The 14288-nt window shown below is 49.5% G+C and overlaps 1 protein-coding gene across 1 annotated transcript in view; it reads left to right on the forward strand.

The window, feature by feature from the left end:
• The window catches only part of LOC119969455 (protein diaphanous homolog 3), a 172319-nt gene that overhangs the window by 81359 nt on the left and 76672 nt on the right, over positions 1-14288 (forward strand). The window contains exons 7-8 of the mRNA XM_038803100.1: positions 983-1664; positions 6259-6421. Coding sequence (XP_038659028.1) covers positions 983-1664; positions 6259-6421 — 845 coding nt within the window. The remainder of the gene's footprint in view (positions 1-982; positions 1665-6258; positions 6422-14288) is intronic.

Below are 14288 nucleotides of genomic sequence, written 5' to 3' on the forward strand. Positions count from 1 at the left end.
TGCCGGGGGGGGCGCTGTGAGCAGCCGCCGACCGGCGCGGCGCGATTCCCACCCCTCGCCTCCGGTGCCGCAGATTTCGGTGGCCGGTAGGGGCGAGATTCACGCCGCCCTCCTGGTGATTCTCCGAGGGGGGTCGGAGAATTCTGCCCAAAGTATCTCAAATATTTGAGAATCAGATGCAGCTGTTTCACTCCGCTACTATGCAGTAGAAACACAAGTGGCATTCAGAGAGACCAGGCAAGAGGGAAAGGTAGTAATATGGGAAATGATGAACAGACCATGACAGGAGGGTTAGAAAGTACAGACATAAGAGTAAATCAACAGGTAAGGCCAGATGCTACAAAAATAATAAAAGGACAAAACTTAAGACTTTGTATGTGAATACATGTGGCTTCAAAAACTAAACAGATAAACTGATACTGCAAATAGAAATTAATATGTACAATATGATAGCTGTTAGCGAGACTTGGCTACAAGATGGCATAGATTGGGCCTGAATATTAGAAACATGGAAATTCAGAACAGGACCATTTGGTCCTTTGGGCCGGCTCCTGTATTGAACATGATCATGGCTGATGACGCGACCTTCTGGTCACTCTGCGCCAGAAAAGGAGCTTGCCACGGCATAGGCGCAGCGGGGCTTGTTTAGCACAGGGCTAAATCACTGGCTTTTAAAGCAGACCAAGGAGGCCAGCAGCACGGCTCAATTCCCGTATCAGCCTCCCCGAACAGTCGCCGGAATGTGGCAACTAGGGGCTTTTTACATTAACTTCAGTTGAAGCCTACTTGTGACAATAAGTGATTTTCATGTTTTTCCATTTCAAAAAGAAATGTGTTCGGTATTTCTACCATAGTGAGAAGTACTCAGTTAATCAAGAAATTGTGAAACTAGTGTTTGGGAACACTTTTTGGTAAAGCATACATCGGCTGCTATGATAATTTTTATGCAATTGATAGTTAATTTGTTTTTTCTTAATCATAGATTCCGAATACCAGTCACTGACCAGTTGCAAAGTACAGAAGATGTAACAACATGTCGGAATGAGTGGATTGATTCTATTGATAAGTGCTGTCTGCACTGGAAGCGTTTATCACAATTTCTTGGAGAAAACAACTTGACTGATGCTTTACCAAGTATACCAAAGGAGCCTGCTGATCAAACTATGTCAAAACAATCTGACTTACCTGCAAACTCAAAACTGGAAGAAGGAAAAGAACAAAAGAAGGGCGCAGAGACAGAGGGAGAAGAAGGAACGGAACCTCCCTCTGCAGTTAAGAAAGCTGCCGGTGAATGGCCTTTAGAAAGGGTTGCACAAAAAGAGAATACAGAGAAAGAGGCAGAGGAGGAACTTGCTTCTGCAGTTAAGAAAACAATTGTGGAATCGTCTTTAGAACGGGTTGCTCAAAATGTGGATGCAGGCAAAGAGGCAGAAGAGGGAAAAAGAACAGGACTTACATTTGGAGTTAAAGAAACTGCTGTAGAATCATCTTTAGAAAGGGTCGCTCTTCCCGTTGTCACCCAACGTCTTCCAGATCCAATGCTCCATCCCCCTCCCCCTCCGGCACCAGCAATTCCAGCACCTCCCCCACTCCTACCGAAGAAATCGAGAAGTATAATAAAGAAGATGAAAGCATTCCATTGGGATGTAGTTGCCCCAGAAAAGGTCAGTAGTTTCAGTAATCCCTATTACCTTTTATTCTTGCACTGTGGTATTTAATTCAAATCAGCAGCTGTGTTGAGGGATTTGAAAACTTTTTTTCAACAATACCTTACTCCACAAACTGAAACCACGAGGGAATGATATCACAGGATCACATCTTTTGAGTTTGTTGCAACCTGGCTGTGAATATCAGCCTTATTTTATTTCTACATATGTCAGATTAAAGCTTGCCATACATACCACTGGCCCTATCAGTGAATTTGCCGTTCCTTCCTCCAAAGTGGTCAAAACAAACGCAACAATTTAAAAGACTTTCAAGTTGTCACAGCAGAGATAGGGAGTGGAAGAGATGGTATAGAGTGGAAGAAATCAAACTGCAAGGAATTTGTTCTGATTCTCATCTCCCTTGTGAAAAGGTTTCAAAAGGCTTTCTCATTTTCAAAGAAATAGACTTCAGGTTACTTCTGCTTTTTACTATCAGTTGCTATGAGCAATGAATATAGGCCAGCAAGCCTTTACTGATTGGTAGTTGTATATATTTGACAGTCATTGGAATCATATTCAATCAAAATAAGATGTTTGTGGTTATTGGAAGCCAATCTTTTCAGCAATACTCCCCTCCCCCTTATCAGCGGAGTATTCAAGGCCTCAACTGCTTCACCAATAGCCTTCCATCTAAATATGGTCAGATGTGAGGATATTGGTTAATGGTTGCCCTGTGTTCAGTTCCATTCACAACTGATCAGGCATTGAAGCAGTACCTGTCTGCATGCAAGATTAACCTGAACAACAATCAGACTTGGGTTGATATGCGACATTCACAGCACACAGGGCGAGGTAATGGCTATCTCCAATATCCTTGAGGGACCACCATTGACTTAACTAGACTAGCTACATAAATACTCTCACTATTCTGCAATGAGTGACTCAGCTCTTGACTGCCCTAAGCCTTTTCCCCCATCTGCTGCAAAGCCTGAGTCAGGAATATGATGGAACAGTCTTGTCGCCTGGATAGGTGTTGGCTGCAACAACACTCTAGAAACTTGATATCATCCAGCATTTTAAATAATGATTCCCTCCACCACTGGCACATTGAGGTGCACTGTGTGCATTACAGAAACTTGTCATAGCTTCTTTGGCATCCCCTCCCAAATCTATAACCTCTACCACCTTGAAGGATAAGCTTAGCAGGCACCACCTGCAACTTCCCCACCCAAGCCACACACCATCCTGAACTGGAAATATCTCACCGTTCCTTAATTGTTGCTGGTTGGACACCCTGGAACCCCCCACCAAACAGCCCCACTGGTGTGCCTTCTCCGGATGAAGTGCAGTGGTTCAAGAAGGCAAATCAACACCTGTTCCTCGAGGAATATGAACATTGACCTAAGCCAGTTGTGTCCATATCCCATGAATGAATTTTAAAAAGCATGTCAATGAATCTCCAATATTCGTCAGATGCCTGCCTGTTACTGGGACTTGGGCCAATTTCAACCCGGATGGGTTCGTAAGGAGTGCGTAGGAGGAGACCCGGCTCTAAACGGCTGCACATGTGCAGGTCTCTTACCTCAGTTCTGCTGATCCACTACCCAATGCCTCAATGTGGTGTTCGGTCTCTCCCTCCGAGCCCTTGTGGCTGGCTCGCCAAATTGTCGAATCTCTTATTGTAACTTCTATTGGGACTTGATAGTCTGGATGATTGGAGGTGTCAAAAATGCAACTTTATTGCTCATTATTCACGATACTTGAATAAGAACTGAATTAAAACTTAAAAACAAAATATCAAACTATAGAAACAAGGGCCAAACACACGGCAAAAAAAGCATTAAACATAAAAGCAAAAATAAATCACTTTAAACACAAATAAGCGGATAGACGATTCAAGAATTCATGAAGGCAGGAATTCAGGAACGAAACCTTGACCACAGGTCTTACTTTTAAGGGAACCCTGATCAATGGTCTAATCCCTCATTTAATCTCATTGGTTTCTAATTCTAAGCTGAGACCTCCTGATTTGTTCAAATAGATCTGTTACTTAGAGGATGATTTATTAGTCAAATATTGATCATTACTTAAGATTGACTGGTATCCATTAGCAATACTTTAGTGTCTATGTGCATGCCGCATGAGAATACATTTTTCACTCCATTGCTGGCCATAGACCATGCTATAACAAATTATTTGATACATTCATATTACTAAATGGTCTATTCATCATATGAAACATTCATTGGAATAGTGTTTACATTTCTACAAACAAGACCCTAAATTTTAATAGTTCATTATCTGAAACATTGACTATCTTTTCACAGTCCTGTCATTTTGAATAATTCCACTCTTTTATCTATGCACTCAATCAGTACCTAAAAACATCAATAAATTAATGAATCAATAAGCCCATAATCTATCACTCGCCACCACTGCTTTGCCCCACCCCGCCCTCACTTGTGCAAAGCCCGTACAGTGTTACTTGCCGGGTTTCTGACCTGACGTCCCCCTTACCCCATTGCCAATGAAATAGCAGCAGAGGAGGTAAGTGGCTTTTAAATAGCCATTAGATGGACACTTAATGGTCAGTTGACACAGGGGCAGGGGTTGTAGGTGACTGGAAAGCTGCCCATGGCATTTTGCAGGTTCTCATCTACAGGCAAGCTTTAAATTCTGCCCAATCTGTCTGATACAAATGTGAGTTCACTAGTATTATTATCGAGGCATCCTATCAATTGCTCCTTATGTCTGAATGTGTTGGTAACATGCCACAGGTGCTGTTTCATCTGCATGCCCCATTCACATCTATCTAGTATACAGACAATTAATAATTCCATTTTGATTTATTCAGTTAAATATGACATTTTCATTAATATTATCTGTTTAAACTCTACATGTGGCAAAGTAGGCAAGAGCATTGGTTTATTCATCTCAGTAGAGCTGATGAAAATAGAACAGTGGGCACATGAACTGGTTGGTAAGCATTATGAGTACTTTCCTTTCTATGGTGGAGCTACAATTGCTGAGAATTAAAGAAGGGTTGGCTTCTCTAAATTAACGAGTCTCAACAGTGCCTGAGAGTGGATTGGAGTTCACAATAAGAAATGCAAAACACTGCAGATTTTGGAAATCCAAAATGAAACCGAAAATGCTGGAAAAACTCAGCTGGTATGACAGTATCTGTGAGGAGAGAAACAGCACCAATGGGCACGATTGAGTAGAGCCATAATCGGGCTCCACGTTGGGTGCTGGGGCAATCGCGAGTCCACCCAATGCACTCTAGATCATGCCCTCCCTGGACGTGATCCAGATCAGAATATTTAGGTGAGCCATCCAGTTCATTTAAATACCCGGGCACCCTATTCTTGTGCTTGTGGGACCTCGACCGCTCACCATTTAGCACTGATTTGCACAGATGTGGACCCGGCGTGATGGCACCTCTGGGGGTTTTGCAGGCCATTAGAGACCCCTGGGTAGTCAGGGACTGGACAGCCAGGTATCCTGGCACCCCCTCTGGTCACCTGGGCATTGCTAGCCTGGCACCCTGACAGTGCCTGTGTGGTACTGCCAGGGTGCCAGGCTGGCATTGCCAAGGTGTCTGGGTGCCAGGTTGGCACTGGCAGGGGTTGGGCCCAGGGAGGGGCTTGCCCAATAGAAGGGGTGAGGGGGGTGTGTGCTCAATAGGCTTCGAGAAGATTCAGGGAGGTGAAGGAGAGGCTGCTGGGGGGTGGGGGTTGGCCTGAAAGGGGAGGGGGTTCAGGGATTGGGGCTGCCGGTCAAAATGGTGCCCCAATCTGCGAGGAACCAGTCCTACTGAATAGAGGGGTGAATCTTGGCGCTCCAGCCACTGAGAAACACCCAGCCAAACAAGCTTGAAAGTGGACTTTGTTTCATGTCCTCTGAATCGCGCCCAATGTTTTGAGTCCATATGACACTTCTTCAGAGTTACAGAGAGGGAGAAAAATGATGGGTTTTCTACTGTTGAAGAGGGTATAGAGCAGGTGGAGCAGAGTGGAAGGTGATGGATGGGAACTAGGAGAGATTTGACAAAGATTTTATGAGCACAAGACGAGAAATGTTTGAAGAAGAGTCATACAGACCCAAAAAGTTGGCTTTGTTTCTCTCTCCACAGATGCTGCCAGACCTGCTGTATGGTTACCGCATTTTCTGTTTCATTTTGGAGTTCACACTGTTGTCTTTAATTCCAGTACTAACCTGACACCAGTTGTGGCAATAAGACTAGCACATCTGAGGTGCAAAAATGTCATATTGGTGTGATTGTGATTGGTGTGCATTCTCCTGAAGTTCAAGTGTTGGGTTATACTAAATGAAGCGTGCCCCAAGGTGTTGCTGACCTGGAAGTGCATCATGTGCAGATAAGGTTTTCAGGTTTAAAAACAACCTATGTCACAGCTTGATAAAATTCTGCTGTGTGCAGGATGGAGCCTCAATTGTTAATATCGCTAGTGACACATGCACTGTAATTTTATGTTATAAATACATGTGCAAAGTAATTTTCTTAAAGAATGTGTTTCCGGATGAGAGCAGCTAACGATCTGATGTGAAGAAATTAGTGTTAGTGCTGAGGTGATTTATTTTCTTTTTTCAGATTCAGAAATCTATCTGGGGACAAAGCAATGCGGCAAAGATACAATTACATTATCCAAGACTTGTTGAGCAGTTCTCTACCCAAGATATCCTAACACACTCGGTTAATGACTTTTCTACCCATCAGCAGATACTTCTGAATCACAAAGTTGCCCACAACTTCAGTAAGTTTAATATGGTGAAACAAAGATCTTTATTTCTGTTTTCAGAACTTCTTTGCCCAATGACTAAAGCAAGTCCGTGCAGGACACAAATAGGACACATGTAGGGTTAGAGCTATTATTCGTCTGACACATGGGGTGAAATTTGCCTTCATCAGTAATGTCAAGTGGACGCACCCCGGACTGGATATTATGGTGGGAGGGGACGGGTTCTCCATCCCACCCACCCATCCGCGCCACCCACCGGTGAAAACAATTGGGGGCGAGTATGCCCCAACTCTGATGGGGAATCCTGAAGGTATTAAACTAGTGTGAGCCACAGGGGGCCCATTCTGGAGGTACCTATCACTTCTCCCCCCATTACCCAACAGCCCATTCAATGGGCTACACACTTGACATGGGGCATTCCTGCTGCCGGTAAAACTGAGGCAGGGGTACAGTGCCCATGGCATTTTTTGCGACCCAGCCCTTCATCTCCCCCTCACTTGAGGACCTGCATCTGGGGAGTACATAAAATCCACCCCACAGTGATTTGTCAGCTTATTCTGCATTGTACCTGAGTTATTTACTTTTCCATTGTGAGGTATGATGCCAATCTGCTATTTATTTCCATTTCTAAATATGAGGAGAAACCATAAAGTTAATCCTGCTAGTAATCTAACTCACCAATAGATAGAAAGATAAAGCTATGTTGGACAAAGATGAAACATGTTTGTTGAGTCTCTGTCAAAAAGGCAGATGCGGACTAATAAAAATGTTTTTAAACTGTCTTTCCTGGATCTTTGACCATAATCTTTCTCCAGGCTTGCCATCTCTCCCATATTTGATGTAAAATCCACCTGTGATATTGGCATCTTGTACCTCCGCTCCTGAGAACTGCAGTGTGTGGCTGCAATTTGCACAATGCACAGCAACATAGAAAAGGTGCCACTTGTGACGTGGGCGTTCCAAAATTATGATTAATAAGCTTAATTTGGCATTTGAGTGCAGGAGTTGACCAGTGGAGGGCATACATGCATCAGGGGGAAATATTTCTCTGGAGGTAATCAGTGTACTGAAACATATATAAGTACCATAGAATTAATCTACCTCAACTAAACCAGGGATTGTGTCACTTCTTGGAGCAAACAACATAAGGTAGAAGAATAACAAATAAAGATTAAAATCCCCTATATCATATTTTTATTACCTTGAGATTGAACTCATTTTCCAGCCCTTTTTAAATCATTAAAAGTTAAATGATCTATTCAAAATATAATATTGTTTAAAATCTGCAATCTGGAATATATTTGCTGATGAAATGGTTCTATTAAGCACTTGTTTCTGTCTTTCTCTTCAACAAGACAGTTCAGTGATGAGTGAGTCATTTTCTTATATTCAGAATGCCACACTTTTGTTTCAAACTCGTTTTGATCCATGTCTAAAATTCATCATTTGGTTTAGCATTTTTGTTTTCTCATGAAATGCGCAATCCTAGAAGCAACTAATGATGCAAAATGAAGGAAAGGCAGAGCCACCAAGTATTGCTAAATCAGCAATTGGATTAGAGGTGGGTTTTGCAGGTTGGAGTTCTGCGATTTGTTTTACTGATAATGAAATGTTGTCAAATTTGTCTCCACGCCATTGGTTGTGGGAATGAGAGGTAAAGCAAATCCCTAGGGCGCGATTCTCCGCACCCGCGGAAAATCGCGAAGTTGGCCGTGAAAACGGCCGAGTTTTGCGACGGCCCGACACGACCCATTTCCCGAGGTATTTACGTCCGGGAAATGGGCTAGGAACGGGGCCACGTCAATCACGTGCGCGATGACGCCGGAACGCGGCAACACTACGAACACACCCACGTGACGCCGCCCGACGCCGTAAAAAGGCGCGGGCGAGCACAGAAACTGTAGGCCAAGATGTCGGAGCAGAGGAGAGCAGCCCTGCGATTTGTGGAGGCTGATGTGGAGATGCTGCTCGATTGATTCCATCGAGCAGAGGAGGGGCATCATCTGCCCGCGTAGAGGCCATCGCCACCCTGCCAGCGCGGTGCGCCAGGCCTGGCGTGAGGTTGCTGCTGCCGTCAGTGCTGTGGGGCAGACCCCTCATTCAGCTGACCAGTGTCTGAAGAAGATGCACGACCTCACCAGGGCTGCCAGGGTAAGTGCTAAGAGGGTGCCCCCGGGTCACAACCATCAGTCCCCCCCCCCAGCGCTCTGGCCCCCGTGGAGAGATGCAATGGTCTTATTACAACTTGACCCCCAAACTGTACCAGTATCTGAATGGACTGCTGATACCTGCCGTATTATAATGATCTACCTATGCCCCCTCCCCCAACAGGACAAGACCGCTCACAACACCCGTGAGAGGAACAAGACGGGAGGGGGTTCGCCCATTCTGCGGCCCCTCACCATTTTTGAGCAGAGGGCCCTGGACCTTGTTGGCGGATCTGCTACTCGGGAGATCGCGCAATGCGAGGTTGGCGGAGCTGCAACAAGTGAGACAACCCTGCATGACAAACACCCCCCCCTCCCCCATCCTCTGTCCCTTCACACACCCTGCCCACTGGGACACCTCCCCCATCCTCTGTCCCTTCACACACCCTGCCCACTTGGACACCTCCCCCATCCTCTGTCCCTTCACACTCTGCCCGCTGGGACCATCCAGCGCCCGGCCGAGCGTCTCTCAATAACCCGTTTCATTCTCTTCCCTAGGATGTGATGCCGAAAGACCAGGGCCGTCTGGCTCCAGGCGGACACAGGCATCTGCCCCCACCTCACCCGGGGCCGCACGACAGAGGGTGCCTGATCAGCGGGGAGTCTCATCCTCCCCAACAGAATCTGTGGAACAGGACGCCCAGAGGGCGGCGACACCGCTAGATAAAGAAATGGCCCGCGAACGCCCTGCGGCCTCTCAGCGGGCCGATGACATCAAAGAGGCGTCCACCCAAGACGACCTCGAGATTGCGGCACAACTTTCTCCCACACCATCCACCATCCCAGAGACACTCACCCCGGCTGGCCTATTTAGTGATGAGGCTCCTGGGTCACAGTCTGGGTCGCACATCACAGCTGAGCAGGTACAGCAGGTGGAGGTCGGAGCAGCCAAGGGCCCGGACTGGCGGAGGCCAGGCCAGGCCCATCATGCAGCTGGCTCCCAGACGTTTTCAGAGTTCCTGGACTTTCTCAACCCACCCGCACAGCCGATGCATCAAGAAACCCAGGGACACAATGACGGGATGAGGGCTGTCTTCCAGACTCTGCAGACGCTGTTAGAGGAGTCGAACTGCGTCCACGAGCAGGGAGTGGTGCCGCTCATGGCAGAAACCCAGGCCGACACCGCATGGGTGGCATCCGCGGTGGAGGCAATGGGTCAGGTTATGCAAGACGTTGGGCTTCACGTGCACGCGTCATCCTCGGCCCTGGACAGGGTTGCCCTCTCACAGGCAGCAATGCGCCAGAGCCAAAACGACATTGCCGGCGCGCTGCGGACCTTGGCCGAGTCTCAGCAGGTCATGGCACAGTCGCAGCAGTCAGTCGCGGAGAGCATCAACCGCCTGACACACGTGCTGGATGGCGTCGTGCACTCACAGGTTGAGGTCGCACAGTCCCTGGCGGGAATGTCTAACTCCCTGGACTCCGTCTCTGCAAACCTTCGGATCCTGGTGGATACCGTTGCAGGCCTCCAGGACTGGCAGTGCCAGGTGTCAGTGGCACGATGGGGCACCTCCCCGCTCGCACCTCTGTCCCAAAGTGAGGCCCGGGGGCCACCGGGCTCCCCGAGGGAGGAGGAGGTTTCGGGGCCCGTCCCATTAAGTCCATCACGGGACGTCCCGGAATCCTCGGCCTCCCCCCGTCCCATCCCTGGTGCATCGGGTGGGCAGCAGGCAGAGCAGGGTGGCACAACGTCACCCGAGACGCCCGCAGAGCAGCCTAACCCATCAAGGCCGGGTCGCCCCAGGAAACGCTTGCCGAAGGAGAAACTAGTCGAAGGGGGCGATTCACAGCAGTCCTCCTCCACTCCTGCTGTATCATCTGGGGAATCACTTGGACGTAGTGGTAAGGCCCGTAAGGCAACAAAGATAGACACTGAGTAAGTTGGCACGGGTGAAGGGCACAGTTTAGTTGTAGGGGCTAGGGCACCTGTAAATGTTTGTTCACATTAAACGCACTGTTCCACCTTACTTGTAATACCGTGTGATTGTTCCACAGACACAGGATTTGTGATGGTGACCGAGTGTCGCTGGGGTTGACGAGTGGTGAAACTTTGGTGCCCCCCCCACACCCCCTCCCACAACGAGCCCACGCGGGCACGTGATAGTGTCCGTGACGATCTCAGCGGCCACCAAGGTGGATGGTTCAGCTATTGCCATGGGTCAGACTCTCTCTAACGATTCTGAGCTCACAGCTCTTCGCAGAGCGGGCTGTCATCATTCTACATGGCACTGATCACACCCGCTGACACAGCCATCGATGTTTTACCATACCGTCTGGACCCAGTGGTAAGGGTGATGTCTAAGTGGAGCAGTGTACACTGAGAGGGGGTGGGGGCTGTGGTGGTGGCAGTTGTGTGTTGACCCTCTGCACGACTAGCGATGCAGGTGGTGGTTTGGTGTTCAGCGGGGACGTCGCATGAGACGCATGAACCGTGCTGCCACCAAGGCGTTGCGTGCCCGCCGGGTCCATCGTGCCGCCTCCTGGACATCACCAGCACCTGGGTCGTGTCTGCGTGCTGTGCCCGCCACTCCGCCAGTCTCCTCCTTCTCCCTCTCCTCCTCCTCCTCCTCCTCCTCCTCCTCCTCCTCCTCCTCCTCCTCCTCCTCCTCCTCTGTGCTGGAACCACTGCCACTTGCTTCTCCCTCCGCCTCCTGCAGCAGGTCATCTCCCCTCTGCATCGCGATGTTGTGCAGCGCACAGCAGACCACAACAATGCGAGCGACCCTGTCGGGCTGGTACTGCAGGGCCCCTCCGGAGCGGTCCAGGCACCTGAATCTCATCTTCAGGAGGCCAAGGCAGCGCTCCACCACACCCCTGGTTGCTGCATGGGCCTCGTTGTATTGTGTTTCCGCATTGGTCTGAGGCCTCCGTATAAACGTCATCAGCCAAGACCTCAGCGGATAACCCCTGTTGCCTAACAAACAGCCCCTCAGCCGGGGGGGGATGCCACTCAAGCAGGGATTTACGACTGCGCCAGTATGTAGGAGTTATGCACACTCCCTGGGAACCTTGCACAGACGTTCATGATCCTCATGTGGGGGTCGCATACCACCTGGATATTCATGGAGTATGTCCCCCTCCTGTTTGTGAACACCTCCCTGTCCCCTACAGGCGGGCGCATGGGGACGTGAACACAATTGATTGCCTCCTGCACCATCGGTATCCCGGCCACGTTGGCAAATTCACGAGCCCGTGAGTCTTGAGTTGCTCGGTCCTCGGGAAAGGTGATGTAGCGGTCCGCGATGGCATAGAGGGCGTCGGTCACATCCCGGATACACCTGTGGACCGATGACTGGGAGATCCCGGAGAGGTCCCCGCTCGGAGACTGGAAGGAGCCGGTAGCATAGAAGTTAAGAGCGACCGTCACCTTGATGGCAACTGGGATCACGTGTCCTCCCCCCGTTCCACGTGGGGCGAGATGCGCCACGAGGTGACAGATATGTATCACCGTCCGCCTACGCAGCCGGAGTCTCCTCCTGCAGGTGATGTCCGTCATTGTTAGGAAAGAGATCTGGGCACGGTACACTCTCGGCCTTGGTCGTCGCCTCTGGTGCCGTGGCTGCACCCTCACTCTCACCTCCTCCCCCTCCTCCTCCTCCTCCTCCCCCCCCCCCCCCCCCCCCCATGCTGCTCGACGACTGGCAACACTTCGGCCCTTCCCTCTGCTGCTGCAGCTGGCCCTGCATCCACTGCGGTTTGTGGCTGTGGATGCTGCTGCATCTCCAAATGCAGTGCAGCGGCCCCAACCACTGCGCAGAACATAGCCGTTCTGTTCGCAGACATTGTGCTAACCTACAGAAGGGTGGTGGGGGGCAGAGAAACGGGACATGTTAGACGGAGGTTAGTTGACACCTCGGCAGCCGCCTGCCATGGGATACCTGTGTGTCCCGGTGGCCTGGTCGTGCTGCTGACACGCGGACAGCCTAACCACTGGTCACTTTCTGCATCCAACGGGCAGTTAACTACGTCCTCTTCACCGGTGCGTCAGTGGCCTTTGTCCGTAAGCCACAGGGCAACCAGCGGCTGTGTACTCGTGACCGGCACGCCATGGCATGGTGGCAGACATTTTGTAACCGGGGTTGGACGGGTCACTCGCTCACTCTCTCCCTTTCTCGGAGAATTCTGCACCTTTGGGGAGGCCCGACGCCGGAGTGGTTGGCGCCACTCCGCTATGCCGGGACCCCCCGCCCCGCATGGTAAGGGAGAATGACGGCCGAGATTCCTGTCCACGCAGAGCTAGCAGGAATGAAGGTGAATCAGATGAAGTGTGGAGTTTATTTAGACACCCCATGGCAGCCATCACTGAAGCTACAGGTTGTACTGAGTTAGAGGCCTGTGGCTTGTGGCACAGCCGTCCACTGCACCAGGGGGAAGTAAGATATCATGGTGAGTCCATTTGCCCGCACCTGTCCAATGACAAAGAACAAAGAACAAAGAAAAGTACAGCACAGGAACAGGCCCTTTGGCCCTCCAAGCCTGTGCCAACCATGCTGCCTGTCTAAACTAAAATCTTCTGCACTTCTGGGGTTGTATCCCTCTATTCCCATTTGTGAAGATGCCCGTTTAATGTCACTATCGTCCCTGCTTCCACCACCTCCTCCGGCAGCGAGTTCCAGGCTCCTCCTACCCTCTGTGTAAAAAAACAAAACTTGCCTCGTACATCTCCTCTAAACCCTGCCCCTCGCACCTTAAACCTGTGGCCCCTCGTAATTGACCCCTCTACCCTGGGAAACAGTCTCTGACTATCCACCCTGTCTATGCCCCTCATAATTTTGTAGACCTCTATCAGGTCGCCCCTCAACCTGCGTCGTTCCAGTGAGAACAAACCAAGTGTATTCAACCTCTCCTGAGAAGAGAATCCTGATATTGAATGTTGGGGTCCAAAGTAAAATGTCATTATAAAGTCTTTATAGCTGATACGAAAGAGAAAATGCGGGAAAATCTTTATAGCTGATACCGCACTGCCCGCACCGCCGTGCACGACCCCCCCCACCCCCCCCCCCCCCCCCCGTTAGAATCGCCGATTTCCCATGGCGAACACAACCTCCCAGAAGTGTTTGGTGAATGCATCATCCAGTGGAGAGGGTCACACTTGGGCACTGCTCACTGCCACTGCACCCTGGCGCTGCCCATGGGGTAGTGTGCTCCCTGGGGGTGTGTTCCATAGAGAGGTATTCGATGTGGCGGGAGGGGGGTGTTCGCAGAGGTGTTTGGGCAGGCGTTTCTATTTTTAATTGTTTGTATCGGAGCGCCCTTTCAAAACCAAATTGAGCCTGCCCTGCCAGCTTGACTTTGTGGGATCTGTCCCTTCATTCTCCTTCAGCTATGAGTTGAATGGTACAATGGGCAAAGCTGCATTTAAGGCTGATGGCATCGTCACTGCTTTTTCCCGCCCGCTGCGCCATTCTGCCTGTTTTTGTGAAATTCTGTGCAGATAGATTAAGTGAGTGGGCAAAGATCTGGCATATGAAGTATAATGTGGGAAATGTGAAATTGTCTATTTTGGCAGGAAGAATAAAAGAGAAGCATGTTATCCCGATGGTGAGAGCTTGCAGAGTACTGGGGTGCAGAGGGATCTAGGCGTCCTAACGCATGAGTTAAAAAAGACTAGTATACCGCTACAGCAAGTAATTAAGAAAGCTAATAGAATGTTATCATTCAATCCGAGTGGAATT

This window comes from Scyliorhinus canicula, chromosome 7 (genome assembly GCF_902713615.1).
Source record: "Scyliorhinus canicula chromosome 7, sScyCan1.1, whole genome shotgun sequence".
Lineage (NCBI taxonomy): Eukaryota > Metazoa > Chordata > Chondrichthyes > Carcharhiniformes > Scyliorhinidae > Scyliorhinus > Scyliorhinus canicula.